The sequence below is a fragment of the Arvicanthis niloticus genome, chromosome 30 (assembly GCF_011762505.2).
Source record: "Arvicanthis niloticus isolate mArvNil1 chromosome 30, mArvNil1.pat.X, whole genome shotgun sequence".
NCBI lineage: Eukaryota > Metazoa > Chordata > Mammalia > Rodentia > Muridae > Arvicanthis > Arvicanthis niloticus.
Genome location: NC_133438.1, coordinates 9,403,206 through 9,419,053, shown reverse-complemented (window position 1 = coordinate 9,419,053; position 15,848 = coordinate 9,403,206). Strand labels below are relative to the sequence as shown.

The 15,848-nt window shown below is 40.5% G+C and overlaps 1 protein-coding gene across 4 annotated transcripts; it reads left to right on the top strand.

Annotated features, from left to right (window-relative positions):
* The first annotated feature begins 6,442 nt into the window (after positions 1–6,442).
* LOC143440938 (uncharacterized) lies at positions 6,443–14,869 on the top strand. 4 transcript variants are annotated; one of them, XM_076927872.1, is made up of 4 exons: positions 8,300–8,489; positions 8,563–8,646; positions 10,700–10,790; positions 14,298–14,869. In XM_076927872.1, exons 1-4 carry the CDS (start codon positions 8,450–8,452, stop codon positions 14,545–14,547), a joined length of 465 nt encoding a protein of 154 aa, XP_076783987.1. In that variant the 5' UTR covers positions 8,300–8,449; the 3' UTR covers positions 14,548–14,869. The 4 variants fall into 4 exon arrangements, 2 of the variants coding, with proteins under 2 accessions (XP_076783987.1, XP_076783988.1); XR_013108242.1 differs by lacking the exons at positions 8,300–8,489; positions 8,563–8,646 and adding an exon at positions 6,443–6,704; XR_013108243.1 differs by lacking the exon at positions 8,563–8,646 and having other exon boundaries at positions 8,292–8,427.
* The last annotated feature ends 979 nt before the right edge of the window (positions 14,870–15,848 follow it).

The window sequence follows — 15,848 nt, the reverse complement described above, 5'->3', positions numbered from 1 at the left end:
GAGGGGAAAACTTCAGATTTTTGTTAGTGACCGTGCTCCACATACTTGCCAACACGTGTTATCTCTTGAGTTTTTATCTTAGCCTGCCTGATGGGTGTAAGATGGAACCGCATAGTTGTTTTGATTTGCATTTCCCTGAAGACTAACCACATAGTTGTTTTCATTTGCATTTCCCTGAAGACTAAGTGCTTCTTGGCCATTCGAGATTCCTATGTTGAGAATTCTCTGTATAGTTCTATACCCTGTTTTTAAATTGGGTTATTTGGGTTGTTGGTGTATAACATCTTGAGTTCTTTGTACATTTTGGATATTGACTCTCTGTCAGATGTAGGGTTGGTGAAGATCTCTTCCCAATCTATTGGCTGCCTATTTGTCTTATAGCAGTTTCATGAGATCTGATTTATCAGTTGTTGATTTTAGAGCCTGAGCCATTGGTGTTCTGTTCAGGAACTTGTCTCCTGTACCAATGAGTTCAAGGGTATTTCACATTTTCTCTTCCATGAGATTTAGTGTGTCCAGTTTTATGTTGAGGTTCTTGATCCACTTGGACTTAAGTTTTGTGCAGAGTGGTAAGTATGGGTCTATTTTCACTCTGTTACATGGAGACATCCAGTTAATCCAGAACCATTTGTTGAATGTGTTTTCATTTTTACAATGTATGGTTTTGGCTTCTTTATCAAAAATTAAGTGTCCGTAGGTGTTTGGGTTTATTTCTCTGTCTTCTATTCTATTCCATTGATCAACATGCCTGTTTCTGTACCAATACCATGCAGTTTGTATCACTATTGCTCTGCAGTAGAGTTTTCGATCAGGAATGGTGATTCCTCCCAAAGTTCTTATATTGTTCAGGTTGTTTTGGCTATCCTGTTTTTTTCCCATATGAAGTTGAGAATTGCTCTTTCAAGATCTATAAAAAATAGTGTTGGAATTTTGATGGGATTGCATTGAATCTGCAGATTACTTTTGGTAAGATGGACATTTTCACTATGTTAATTGTATCTATCTATGAGCATGGGAGATTTCCCCATCTTCTAATATCTTCTATTTCTTTCTTCAGGGACTTGAAGTTCTTGTCATACAGATATTTCAATTGCTTGGTAAGAGTTACACCAAGATATGTTATATTATTCATGGCTATTGTAAAGGGTGTTGTTTCCCTAAATTTTTTCTTGGCCCATTTATCATTTGTGTAGAGGACAGCTACTGCTTTTTATGAGTTAATTTTGTATGCTTCCACTTTGCTGAAGGTATTTATGAGCTGCAGTAGTTCTCTGGTAGAATTTTTGGAGTCTCTTATGTATACTATCATATCATCTGAAAATAGTGCTACTTTAACTTCTTTGTTTCCAACTTTTATCCCCTTGATCTCATTTAGTTGCCTTATTGCTATAGCTAGCAATTCAATTAATATATTTATATTAATTGATATTAATTATATATTAATTGATATTAATTATATATTAATTGATATTAATATATTTATATTAATTAATTATATTAATTGATATTTAATATTAATATATTAAGATATGGAGAGAGTGGGCAGCCTTGTCTCATCCCTGACTTTAGTGGTGTTGCTTCTAGTTTCTCTCTATTTTATGTGATGCTGGTTATTGGCTTGCTGTGTATTGCTTTGATTATATTTAGGTATGTGCCCTGTGTCCCTTATTTCTCTAATGCCTTTAACATGAGGGGATATTGGATTTTATCAAAGGCTTTTTCAGTGTCTAAAATGAGATAATCATGTGATTTTTTTTCTTTCAGTTTGTTTATATGCTGGATTACATTGATGGATTTTCATATATTGAACCATCCCTGCATCCCTGGAATGTAGCTTACTTGATCTTGATGGATGATGTCTTTGATTTGTTCCTGGATTTGGATTTTTCATAAGTATTTCATTGGGTGTTTTTACATCAATGTTTGTAAGAGAAATTGGTGTGAAGTTCTTTCTTTGTTGAGTCCTTGTGTGGTTTAGCTATCAGGGTGACGGTGGCCTCATAAAATGAATTTGGCAGTGTTTCTTCTGTTTCTATCTTGTGGAATAATTTGTGGAGTATTGGAATTGGCTCTTACTTGAAAGTCTGGTAGAATTCTGTAGTAAAACCATCTGGTCCTGGGCATTTTTTGGTTGGGAGACTTTTAATGACTGCTTCTATTTCTTTAGGGATTATGGGGCTGTCTAAATAGTTGAACTGATCTTAATTTAACTTTGGTAAGTGCTATCCGTCTAGAAAAACATCCATTTCATTAAGATTTTCCAATTTTGTGGAGTACAGGTTTTTGAAGTAAGACCTAATGATTCTTTGAATTTCCTCAGTTTCAGTTGTGATGTCTCTCTTTTTATTACTGATTTTTGCTAATTTGAATACTATCTCTATATCTCTTGGTTAGTTTGGCTAAGGGTTTGTCTATCTTGTTGATTTTCTAAATGAACTCGTTGATTCTTGATATTTTTGTTTGTTTGTTTTTAATTGGTTGATTTCAGCACTGATTTTGACTATTTCCTGCCTTCTACTCCTCTTTGGTGTGCTTGTATTTTTTTTCTGGAACTTTCAGCTGCATTTTTACATTGCTGATACGAGAATTTTCTAATTTCTTTAGGAAGACACATCATGCTATGAACTTTCCTCTGAGCACTGCTTTCATTGTGTTTCATAAGTTAATTTTCATTCAATTCTAGAAAATCTTTAATTTTTTCTTTATTTTTCCCTGACCCAGAGGTCATTGAGTAGAGAATTGTCCAATTTCCATGAGTGTGTAGGCTTTCCAGTGTTTCTCTTGTTGAAGTCCAGCTTTAATCCACAGTGATCTGATAAGATACAAAGCATTACTTAAATATTCTTGTATATGTTGAGGCTTTTTTGTGATGGACTATTGGTCAGTTTTGGAGAAGGATCTATGAGGTGCTGAGAAGAAGGTTTTTTTTTTTTATGTTTGGGTGAAATATTCTACAGATGTCTGTTATGTTCATTTGATTTATAGTGTCTGTTAGTTTGTTTCCCTGTTTAGTTTTTGACTGGATATCCTGTCAATTGGTGATAGTGGGGTGCTGCAGTCTCCCACTACTAATATGTGGGTTTTGTTGGGCTATTTAAGCTTTACTGATATTTCCTTTACAAGTGTCAGTGTCCTTGTGTTTGGGGCATAGATGTTCAGAATTGAGAAATCATCTTGGTAGATTTTACTTTGATGAGTATGAAGTGTTCTTTCCTGTCTCTTTTGATTAATTTTGGCTAAAAGTCTATTTTATTAGATATTAGAATGGCTACTCCAGCTTGATCCTTGGGTCCATTTGCTTGGAAAACTTTTTTCCAGCCCTTTACTCTGAGGATATGTCTATCTTCATGACTGTGGTGTGTTTCTTGTATGCACTAGAATGATGGATCCTGTTTTTGTATCCATCCTGTTTGTCTGTATCATTTTATTGGGGAATTTTATTGTACATTGATGTTGAGAGATATTAATGACCAGTGATTGTTATTTCCTGTTATATTAATGTGTGTGTGTGTGTGTGTGTGTGTGTGTGTGTGTGTGTGTGTGTGTGTGTGAATGAGTTTGTGATTTCCTTGGTTTTGCTGGTATGGAATTACTTATTTCATGCATTTTCTTTGATGTAGTTTTCCTTTTTCGGTGGAGTTTTCCTTCTAGTATTTTTGGTAGGGCTGAATCTGTGGATAGATAATGTTTGAATTTGGATTTGTCTTGAAATATCTTGTTTTCTCCCTATATGGTGATTGAGTGTTTTGCTGGGTGTAGTAGTCTAGGTTGGCACCTATGGCTTTTTATAGGTCGTAAACTATCTTTGCAGGCCCTTCTGGATTTTACAGTTTCTGTTGAGAATTTGGGTGTAATTCTGATAGGTCTGTCTTTGTATTTTACCTAGCTTTTTCCCTTACCACTTTTCATATTCTTTCTTCGTTCTGTAGATTTTGTGTTTTGATTATTATATGCTGGGCGGATTTTCTTTTCTGGTCCAGTCTAGTTGGTGTGCTATATACGTCTTGTATGTTTATAGGCATCTCTTTATTCTCTGATTTTGTTCTCATTCATCATTTCTTCTCTGATTTTGTTGAGAATATTTTTCTGGATCTTGGAGGTAGGGCTCTTACCTTCTTCTATTGTTATTATTCTTAGGTTAGGTCTATTCATTGTATCCCAGATTTCCTGTATGTTTTGTGTTAGGAAGTTTTTAAGCTTTAACATTTTCTTTGACTGATGTATCAATTTCGTCTATTGTATCTTCCACATCTGAGGTTCTTTATTCCACCTCCTGTATTCTGTTAGTGATGCTTGCGTCAGTAGTTCCTGTTCTTTTCCCTCGGTTTTCCATCTCCAGGATTCCTCAGTTTATGTTTTCTTTATTGCTTCTAATTTCACTTTCATGTCCTGCACAGTGTTATTTCCTTCACCTGTTTAGTTGTATTTTCCTGTATGGCTGTAAGGGATTTGTTTCCTCTTTAAAGTCCTCTGTCTGTTTTTTCGAATTTTCCTGTATTTTTTTTTTAAAAGGGACTTATTGATTTTCTCTTTAAAGTTTCTTTTATCATCTTTATAAGATTGGATGTAAGGCCATTTTCTTGCCTTTTGGACATGTTGAGTTATTCAGGGCTTGCTGTATTGGGGTAGCTGTGCTTTGAAGGTGTCATAATACTCTGGCTCTTGTTGGTTTTTTCAAGGGCCTTTAGCCATTTGGATGGTTTTGATCCCAGGATTCTCTTGCTGTAGTAGGTATTGGGGCGGGGGGGGGGGGCTGACTCTCAATGATCCTGGTTTGGCAAGCCTCTTATGGATATCTTTGAGCTATATGGTTCTGGACTTGCATCTCTCTGTGGCTCAGAGCCTCAGGTCCAATGAAGGTGAGCAACGATATGCCAGGAGAATGGATGTCCTCCTGGGATGGCAGGTTGCTCAGAGCAGTTTGGATTGTTCCAGAGGGCTCAGGGAGCAGGGATGTTGGGCAGGGGAAGGGAAGCTTACCAGTATGGTTCAGGAGTCTGTTGGAAGTGGAGGAGAGGCAGCCAGAGAATCAGTTTCTCTTTTGTTAAAAATGTCTTAAGTCCAATTAGAGAACTGTTGGTTATTACCAAGGTATCCTTGTCACTACTGCACTCTTAGGGTTATTGTACTGTGCTGACTACTGGTGTGGTTTATAGACACCATAGCTGGGTAGGACTTTTCAATGGTGTCCTCCTTTAGAAGCATGCATTGTGTTTCTGGTCCTATAAAAGTTACTCTTCCGGGAGAGGTTTTGAGACAGTGACTATTTTTGTGTTATCAGCTATCCTAGACTCATTATGTAGAACAGGCTGGCCCTGACCTCAGAGTTCCCCTTGTTCTGCCTTTTTAGTGCTGGGATTAAAGGCTTGCATAACCTTGCAAACTATATGTAACTGTTTGTTACTGTGTCAGGACAATTACATAGTGCCCCTCCCTGCAGGGATTCGCTGAGACCCTAGGGAAGGGGGCAAAAGAATGAAGAGACAAGAGACACAAGGAAGAAGCAGCTGTATGAATGTCTGATCAAGTGCTTAAATTTTATTGTTCAGGCTGCCATTATAAAGGCAAGCAGGCAGGAGTGTCATCTGACAGTCAGGGTCCAGGGTCATCCCCTAATTGCAGAGTTCTCTAAGCCCACAAGAATTCCTAGCCCAAATTACTTATCTAATATTTTCTCCCTGGCAGAAGGGCAATAAATAAAGTATTCCTTAGCTCAGGCTGTTTACTTAACTGACATTTGCTCTCAGGCAGAAGGGGGTCTTGGCTCCCAGCAACACAGGCTACTTAATAGACATGAGTGAACATGTAGATCTTAATCCTATTTATATTAAAGACTTATTTTCACTGAATTGGAAACTGTAATTGAAACAGATGAGTTCCCAGGTCCATATAACATATGAAATTTAAATTACATAAAACAACTCTATCCATAGCCAATGTCAGAGAGGTATAGTGAGCCATTCTCTTTGCTAACTGTGGTCTTGTGTGAGGACAGTTCAGGCAAGGACAGCTGCTGTTGGCGACTGATTACTGTAGTTGTATGGAGTCTATAGACTGGTGTGTCTTAGCCCTTCCCCCTCTTTCCCTTCTTATTTCCTATCCGTCTTTCCCCCAGTGTTCCCAGAGCTACAGATGGATGGTGTTGTAAGAAAGAATTTTTTTTAATTAGCCAGTATCTCAGAATAACGTGGGACCATGAACTCGTGAACTCCCAGGGGAGGGCCCCAAGGCTGGAACATCCTGACTCCTCAATTTCCCAGCTATGTATGTGTCGATAAGAGAGGCACTCCTGCCTGGAACATCCGGACTCCACAATTTCCCAGCTGTGTGCTGAAATACAATCAAGAGCTTCCTGCCTAGGAAGACCTTATTCCCCAGCCCCACTCCCAGTCTGTGGCTTTTGTCTTTATAAACCTGTGTATTTTGATGTTCCTGGCTCACTCTCTCTCCTTCCCTCTTGCTGAGGTACGAGACAGTACGAGACTGAGTCCCAGCACTGGTTCCTAGTAAAAGCCTCTTGCTTTGATTGCATCAAGTAGGACTTCTGTGGTCATTTGGGGCGAGTGCCAGTTCCTGAGTCGGGGTCTCAGCCTCTTCCGGGTTCTTACGGTGTAACTGACTTTATTAGGGTTGGAACCACATACCTTACTTATTTTCTGCACCAGGGACTGAAGTGCAAACTTCTAGTTTCTTTGGAAAGTCAGGTAAGTCAAGGGATGTTTTGCTGGAGCACACAGATGACAGGATGTCTTGCTATAGCAAGCATGTGAAAGGGCATGTGACCCCACAGACAGTGGGAGGGAGAGCATTTGTTTGTTTTGCCTCACTATTCTTCGCTAATGACATGACATGCACATATTGGCTCCACTTGTGGTAATGCTGCCATTGAAAGAAACTTGCTAAAGAACTTCTGGTGAGGTTCCTGTGGTTTCTTGCTGCTTCAATGGCCTCAGCTGGTTGTTGAGCCTTGTGATTCCTTCAGGATTGAACTGTAGCTGCTGGTTTATGTGTAGTGTCTACTTGCCGAGAGGACTTCACTGAAACTGCTGACTTGTATTTGGTGTTTGCTACAGGACTGCACTGCTGACAAAGAAGACTGAGCTTGCCCTCAGTGAACTATTGCTAAATAGAGCCACTTCCCCCGTATCCTAATATGTTTTCTTTTCCACTACCTCTGGTGGGTGGTGGGAAAGAGAAGAGGTTGCACGTTTATTAAAATACGCTGCAAAAAAATTATTCCTACAAGGGACAGCCAAGATTCTCTGCATTCACCGCTGTATTAAAAAAAAAAAAATTCTAGGTTTTATCTCAAGCGCTTTTAGCATGAGTCAGAAAGACAAACATGTTTCTGAGTTACTAAAATGGCAATTCCGCCATCTAGTGGTGAAAGCAGTACAATGTGGGATGAATTCAGCCCTGGGCTCTTAGTTGTGGGCTGTTGAGGTCTGACACCCTCCCACCCTCCAGCATAGCTGTAGCCATTTTGTTCCATGCCTGCCAGTTATTTCATATTGTTTCTGAAATATGCCTGCCAGTCATTGACACAGAAAAATAACTTGACTCAGCATGGTCATGCTGACTACATATGCTGTTATGTTCTGTCTGTTCTGAGGTTTGTTAATCTTAAAAAATTGGACAACCAAAAGCCCCACTTAGGACCAATCAGAATAAAGGTCAGTTAGAATTATTCTGTCTAGCTAGTCAAAATAGCTTGACCACAGGCAGCACTTCCTGCACCTGTACATGTGCTCATTTTGTGTGTGTGTGTGTGTGTGTGTGTGTTTTCCTTTATAAACAGGCCCTGGCAAATGTTTGGGGTTGTAGTTCAGCCCCCAAATCCCAATAAACCATCCCTGCCTGACCAAAATTGGTTTATGGAATAACTCCCGGACCCCAACACTGACCACTGAGTTCTTGAGACATCCCGTTCCTGAAAGGTCTTTCCCCAAATCAAAACTGCAGTATTTGGTTTTGGCTTCTCATGTTTGTGTTTTGAGGATGGGATTCTGGCATCTGAATTTAGCCTGTTGTTCTTCTGTATGCATTTTCGTAGTACAAGCTGAAACTCCGATGTAGATTTAGGCTGCCTATCTTGCATTTTGAAGGGTTCTGATATGGGGGTCAGATACTAGGCTGGCAGCAAGCATGTGGGGAGGCTGTGCAGAGCAGGTCCAGGGAGCTTGAGAGCTGAAGCAGTGTGAAAGGAAGCCAGAGACTGAGGGGGGAGGGGCTGGTTTCTGCGGGGCGGGGCCACTCACTTGGAAACTGAGGATGGGAGGATGTGGTCTGTTGGCTGGTTGCATAGAGAGGGTGCCGAGTGGACGTGGTTACTGGAGTGACGTTAGGGAAATTAGACGCTCTGTGTGTGAGCCAAAGGAAGTGGGAATAAAGGCTCAAAGCCAGAAGTGGCAAGAACCCATTTCCAGAGTGAGCTGGGGCGTCTTGCACCATGGGGAATCGCGTGTTGGAGACCCGAGTGCAGAGGACAGGTCCAGCATCTCGGGGGGGGGGGGGGGGGGGGGAGGGAGGCGGGGCGGGGGCAAAAACTTCCCTAAACCTCAGGTGCTTTGGGGGCGTCCTGGAGTTTTGGAGCAGTCAGGACCTCATCCACAGGAACTGCAGCCCGGAGGCCCTGGAACTACTCAGGTCAGAGTAGCTGCGGGGCTAGAGAAAGGGTGGGAGCAGAGCACAGCATAATCAGTGTCTCCACTACTCATAAGAATGACAGCTCTCAAAATTTTGCTGTGGATGTCTTACCCTCGTCGATAACTTTTCAATAATATTAACTGGAGTAATACTATTTTTTTTTATTGATCTTATGGCTGCCAGATATTCTCATAAGAATAATCTAGTAGAATATTTGAATTTATCTGCTGATAGTTGCAAACTTAGTTCTCTTTGTTATGGTGGAAAGGACAAAGCTATTGAAATTTACAATCACCCATACTAACTTCCGTGTTCTAGGGACATGGATTCCCAGAGAGCTTTTAGATATCAGTCAGGAAAGGAACCCCTGTAAATTTAATTGACTCTGAAAATACAATTTGTTGTGAGTTCCACAGGTATGGATGTAAACATTAACTCTTAAAAGCAAACTCTCTATCGACCATTAATTTTCCATCTGAAACGTTTGCAATCTGTGATGTAAATACAGTGTTATAAAAAAATGTGTGGCCAGGCTTGGTGACCCTCTCCTTTTATCTCAGCACTCAGGAGGCAAAGGCAGTGTATCTCAATGAGGCTAGCTTGGTTTACATAGTGAGTTCTAGGACAGCCAGAGCTACACTGTCTCAAAAAACAAAAAACAGCTGGGCAATGGTGGCACATGCCTTTAATCCCAGCACTTGGGAGGCAGAGGCAGGAGGATTTCTGATTTCCAGGACAGCCTGGTCTACAGAGTGAGTTCCAAGATAGCCAGGGCTACACAGAGAAACCCTGTCTCGAAAAACGAAAACAAACAAACAAACAAAACAACAACAAGAAAAAGAAGAGGTTGGGCAGAAAGGAGGGAAGGAAGAAAAGAAAAAGAAAAAAGTGTTTTCTTGTGCTGAGTTCTTAATGTTGTAAATTAGAGCCTGGAAATCACAGTGTGCTCTTTGAGGGAATCAGGTCCCAGGATTTCTTACAGTTAGACAGGGCAGTATAAACCAGCATTTAGTGGTGGTACACACCTGCAATCCCAGCACTCCAGAGGCAGAGGCAGGTAGATCTTGGTGTTCTTTGCCAGCCTGGTTTACAGAGCAAGTTTAAGGACAGCCAGGGCTACACAGAGAAACCATGTTTTGGAGAGAAGTGGGGAGGGGGAGGGAGAGAGAGGGAGAGAATGAAAAAATTAAAAGGTATTATAATATCTAAAAGCATCTTATGAATAATTATGATAACTCATATACATCAGAAAAACGCCTGCAATCCTCTTGTCTTCATGGTTCAGGAAAACCATTCTGTTCATGGACACATGACCCAACTGTTATGTAGAAGTCACCATGTAGACCAGGCTGGACTGGAATTCACAGATTTCCGCTGACCTCTATCTCCTCAGTGCTCACATTAAAGTTGTGCAGCAGCAGGAATGTTCAACCTGTTGTGTTTTATTTTGTGGTGTGTTGACAGTGGTGTGGATATGGACTTCTCCCAGGAGGAGGGGCAATGCCTGGTCCCTGCTCACAGGTCTCTGTACAGAGACTGCATATTGCAGAATTAGAGAGTCTGGGTTCTGTGGATGAGAATAGTCTGCTTGCTGTCTCCCTTGCTCCTTTTTAGGGCTCTTGGCAAATTAGACTTCGAGTGTGTGAGGTTTGTGAGATGAGTCTCAGACCCCACAAAGTAAGGTAAAATCTTTAGAGGAACAAAAGTCTTATGAGATGTTTTCTCTTCTTTGGTGTGTTCCTTTGGGAGTGTAAGGCTTCCATCGTTTTTAGTCCGTGATAAATTCAGAACTTCACTAGTGTATGCTATTCACATCCCAATCATTCAGTTCTATTTCTTATCCTCAGGCCTCACTGAGCTGGAATTGGGAGTGAGGGTCAATTTATGTTAACTGAAAATGCTTCCTAAATATTTTCAGTATTCTGACACTGTGTGACAATTGGGGGTGGGGGTTTCACTGTAGAATCCTCAATTTCATTTCTCTTTATCTATTGAACACAGTACTATGTTAGAAATGCAGGTGCTTTCTGAAGAATCTCTTTCTCATGTGCAGGGCTCACTGATCACCCAGACCTGCTCACCTGTGGAACACAACAAAGAGACTGGGAAGATGGAGAGGGAGGAGACAGTAGCATAGGATCCAGGTATGTTGGAGGATTGGTGAAGGGATGGCAAAGGGTTCCAGTGACTGTGGAAGTGGGACATGAAGTCAGTTTTGCCACATTCTGTTTTACTAGGAATAATTCTGGAGACTTCCACTGAAAAAAATCTTCTCAGGATTATCCTATTGTAGAGATGAAAAGACTTTCTATAGTACAATTGATACTAGGGGGCAATAAAATTTTGTCTGACTGTGCTTGTGAGTGATGCTGTCCTTACTCCACGCACATCACTGATCATGTCTACATACCAATATTAAATAGTTTTCATTTCAATGATTTTAATATATTATAAAATTATAAAAATTAATACAAGAATTTGAAGCTTTTGGTATTCTAGCATGTTCTCTACCTTTTAGTGTTAATTTCTTTGTTCCTGAAAATCATGCCAACAAAGTTTTCATAACAATCAGATACTATATTTGCAGACAGGTAAACTCTGTCTATTCTGTCTTCCCAGGGATACCTCCTATTGTCTGTTGTCATGACAATTCCAAGTGCTTTCCATTGCTGTAATTATAATACACTGTGAGATCACCTTTAGGTGTGATCCTCTTATTGCTTTCCAGCTCTGTGCTGTTCCTTGGTACGTTCAGGACTACTTTCTGTAAAATATGCAAATAGGATTTTGATAGGAAGTAGTTAGAGTTTTAGGTAAAACAAAACTCCTTCTAGATTGTCTTCTCATGTTTGAAAAGAACATGCTAAGTGTGCCCGTTTTCACATTTTATGTAGTCTCTTATTTATGTCTGCTGGGGATGCATGCATTCCGGGTTTTGTGACATGCACCAATGTTTATCAAGGATTTTATATCTAATAGTCCATTTTATCATTTGGTATTACTCTTTATTTTATATTTTAATACTTTTGTCTTGATTTTCTGTCACTAGTATAATTACGATCATCAGTCTTTTTACTACTGTCTATAAATATAGCATTTAAAAAAATGTTTAGACCTGATGGTGTTCATGCAAGCCTTTAATACCAGCACTTTGGAGGAAGGGGCTGACTAATCTCTATGAGTTCAAGGCCAGCCTAGACTACTGAGCAAGTTACAGGGCAGCTAAGGCTACTGTCTCCAAAAAAATTATAGCCCAGTATCTTGTATCTTTAGATATTGTTGAGACCTGCCCCCCTAGCATAGCTGTGGGCATTTTGTTCCATGCCTACCAGGTATTTTTTGTTATTGTTGTAATATGCCTGCCAGTCAGTGAATCAAAAAATAACTTGACTCAGCAGGGTCATGCTGACCACATAGCCTGTTGTGTTCTGTATGTTATGAGTTTTGTTAATCTTGAGAAATTTCACAACTATAATTTTTCACATAGGACCCGTCAAATTACAGGTTAATGTGAACTCTTATGTATAAAATGGCTTGAGTCAAGGCTGACAACCGGGTAGCACTTCCGGCATCCATTCCAGGTGTATGAGCTCAATGTGATTTTTTTCAGTTTCATTCTTTATAAACTGGCCCTGAGAAATGTCCAGTGCACAGCTTTGAGCTGTTGCCCTGCTTGATCAGTCTTGGAGTGTGCATTTAATAAAGTATCCCTGTTTAACTGACATCAGTGTTAGAATGTTTTCTGGGGCGACTCCTGGACCTCAACAATATGAAATGAATTTTTTGATAGAAAATGTGTAGGATGTCAAAGACCACGGTTTACTTTCATGGGAATGGGGTGTAAACTGCGGCGGGCAGCAAGGAGTGATGTGGGTAGGGGTCAGTGCTGGGAGCTGCTGATGGAGGGTTTGGGGTATCAGTCCAGGAATGATGGGGCTGATGCCTATGGCTGCCATCAGTTAGAGAAACTACTCAGGAGACTTTTCTCTCAGGGAACAAAACTTGATTGACTGTGGCTGGAATTCCCTGTACCAGAGGAAAAACTCCGAATTCTTGTAACTCTTGTAACTCTTAGGGGCCAGTGAGAAAGAAAAGAAAAGAGAGAAAATTCATAGACAGACAGACAGACAGACAGACAGACAGACAGAAGCACACACACACAAACTGAGTGGATGCAGCAAAAGATGGATAGACAGACAGTTGTACAAATGGCTGGAGCAAGCAGGCTCCAAGCATTAGACACACACACACACACACACACACACACACACACACACACACACACACAGATGCAAACAGTTTGTGGGTGGAAGGAACAGTGTTCCAACAAGAAAGCTCGAAGCATTTCACACATACACATAGTTGGTGGGTGGAGCAAGCTCCAACAATCACCCACCCAAGCTTTACATATTTACATACATACAGATTTGATGAATGGAACAAAGTTCCAACACATTCCCATAAAACTTTATATATACATATATACAGATGTCATAGATGGAACAAGGTTTCAATATTTTTATTTTTTTCTCTCATAACGTATATATCCCAGCAAAATCTTTCAAGCAGTATAAAATTACAACCTGATTGCATTTTATTTTTCTTGTAGTGAATGACTATGAAAAAACAACATGTTCTCCAATACCTTTACAAGAAATGTTACATAGGTCATGTAAAGAAAACAAATTATTCCCAAGAACCCACTTAGACATTTGTAACTAAGCAACTTGTTATAGATGAACAAAGTGTGAACAAGCAAGGTAGTTTTCTCAGCCAGTTTCTCTTACTGGCAGGCAGCAATTTGTGGTTAGAAAGAAAGGATCAATTATTTTATTATTTATCATCAAAAGTAATCTTGTAAGAATCGTAAAAGAATCACAAATTGAAACTTTTATATAAAAACCACTCATATCTCCTGTAAATTCTCAGAATGCATATCTATGCATCAGCAATTCTTATTAAATCATATCAGGAAGCTGAGAGCAAACATGAGTATAAGAAATCAATCATCACCAGTCATCTTAGTGACAGTCACGTCAGCCAGTGATGCTATTGTTCTTGTTCCTCTTATGGTCTGACTCCACTAGAATACTGTAGCTGTTTTGTTCCCTGCCTGACAGCTATTTCATATTGTTGCTGTGACATGCTGCCAGTCATTGACAGAGAAGTGACTTGGCTTAGAGCAAGGCCATGCTGACCACATACCCTGTTTTGTTCTGTATGAATATTCTGTATGATGTTGTCTAATCTTAATAAATTCTACAAAGCTTTCTGTAGGACACATCAAATCAGATTTCAAAATGAACTGTTATGCTTAAAATATCCTGAGTCAGAGCTGACCACCAGGAAGTCTTTCCTGCACCTATGTATGAGCTCACTGTGGCTTTTGTGGCTGACACTGAAGAATGCTACTAATAAGACAAAAAGTTATGATTATAATACCCGTGCTCTGCTATCTCAATGTTCTGAAATGTTGGGCCTTGGAGGTGGTAACTCCATTTAACCTGCACCATCAATCACATAGGACACAGGTAGAGGGTGTGATTAACAGGTCTCCATCTCAAGAGATTTAAATATTAATGAGTTTTCTAATTAAGTAATTAAGTAGCTAATTAAGTTATTCCCTCCCCTCTTCTCCCTCCCTATAAAAGCCAAGCTTCCCTGGCTTTTAGGGGGGCGCCCACATCCAGACCCATTCACCATGCCATGAATAATAAAGCTTTGATCTCTTGGACTCCACGTGTTGTCTGGGCCTACCACCGGTTTCCAGCCTTTGGAACTGGACCTACTGGAATATGTGGGACCCGCCTGCCATCGTGTGACCAGGTGGAGGACTTCCTGATGCAGCCGCCAGCTGGCCTGCTAAGACTGCTGTTGGAACCAGACCTGCTGGCGATGTAGAACGCCCTGCCTCAGGACTCTCCCGCTGGACTCTACCCTGTGAGTTTTTCTCACACTGAAATTCCCCTGTTCACCACCCACCCACGCACTTCCCACTTACCTTACTCAGGACCAATCAGCTTAAAGGTTAGCTGATAATACTTTGCCTAGTAAGCCAATGGATCCCCTCCTTGCCTTTTAAACTTTTGAACCTGTTTTTTTCCCTATGAAAAGGCTATCCTGAGAGCAGACTAGTACAGCAATTAGGCTTCTGTTCCCTTTTTGTGGACCTGGACATCTAGCATTTTGGTGTGCACTCAATAAACTATTCTTGCTTAACTGAGATTGGTTTGTGTGGCAATTTCCTGGACCCCAACATTTGTTGCATTAGCCAGGAATATCTCTTACCCTCAAACACCCCTCAGTTATTGCTAGTGAATTACCTCCATGAGAAGGTAAGTTTCTTGTACCTGCATAGTTCTTTTCCTTGTTTTGGGTTTGTTTCTGGTTTGTTCTAAACCTTTGGAGACCCAAAGGAGGAGGGCAGGACAGAGCAAAATCTCCTAGGGTTAAGATGTCAGGAGATGTTCTGCTTTCTCTCTGGTTCCCACTGGGTGAACACCTGGTTCTAGTTCTGGTTCCCTTTGGTGGGACATTTGGTTCTCTTCCCTCTCTGGTATTCCCCCAACTCTATTGTTTGTCCTTGGTATGCCAGTCTATCCATATCTGGCAGTTTATGTCTGTAGTTTCCTTTCATTGCTATACTGTTGCTCAGTGTTTCCTATTCAAAGAAAAAAAAATGGTTAAAGCTTCATCTGCTGGTCATTCATCCCTTGATATTTTAGAAGGAAAGAAACAGTCTGAATTGGCCTAACAATAACTGATAAACTGCCTTTGGAGCCCTGCACCTGCACATGAAGCTGGGAGCTTAGCACTGCTGGAGAAAGTCCTGCCAGAGGCTGTTTGTCTATACAAGCAACTCTTAAAGGGGCACTTCTCAGCTTCTCCTGTAAGGAAGCTGATGGCTGTGTATCCCATAAAAATCTCTATGTCCTTTGATTTGGGTTCAGCAGGCAACAAGGTACTGCTGCTCCCTTGAAATTATAGCTAGAAAAGTAAGGAAAACTTTGTCTTGTCTTTCTTCTTGTTTAGCTTCTTTCAGTCTGTGGAGTGTGGCATAGATATTCTATATTTTGGGGGGGCGGGGCTAATATCCACTTATAAGTGAGTGCACATCATGTATGTCATTTTGGGACTGGGTTACCTTACTCAGGGTGATATTTTTAAGTCCCATCCATTAACCCACAAAATTTATGATGTCG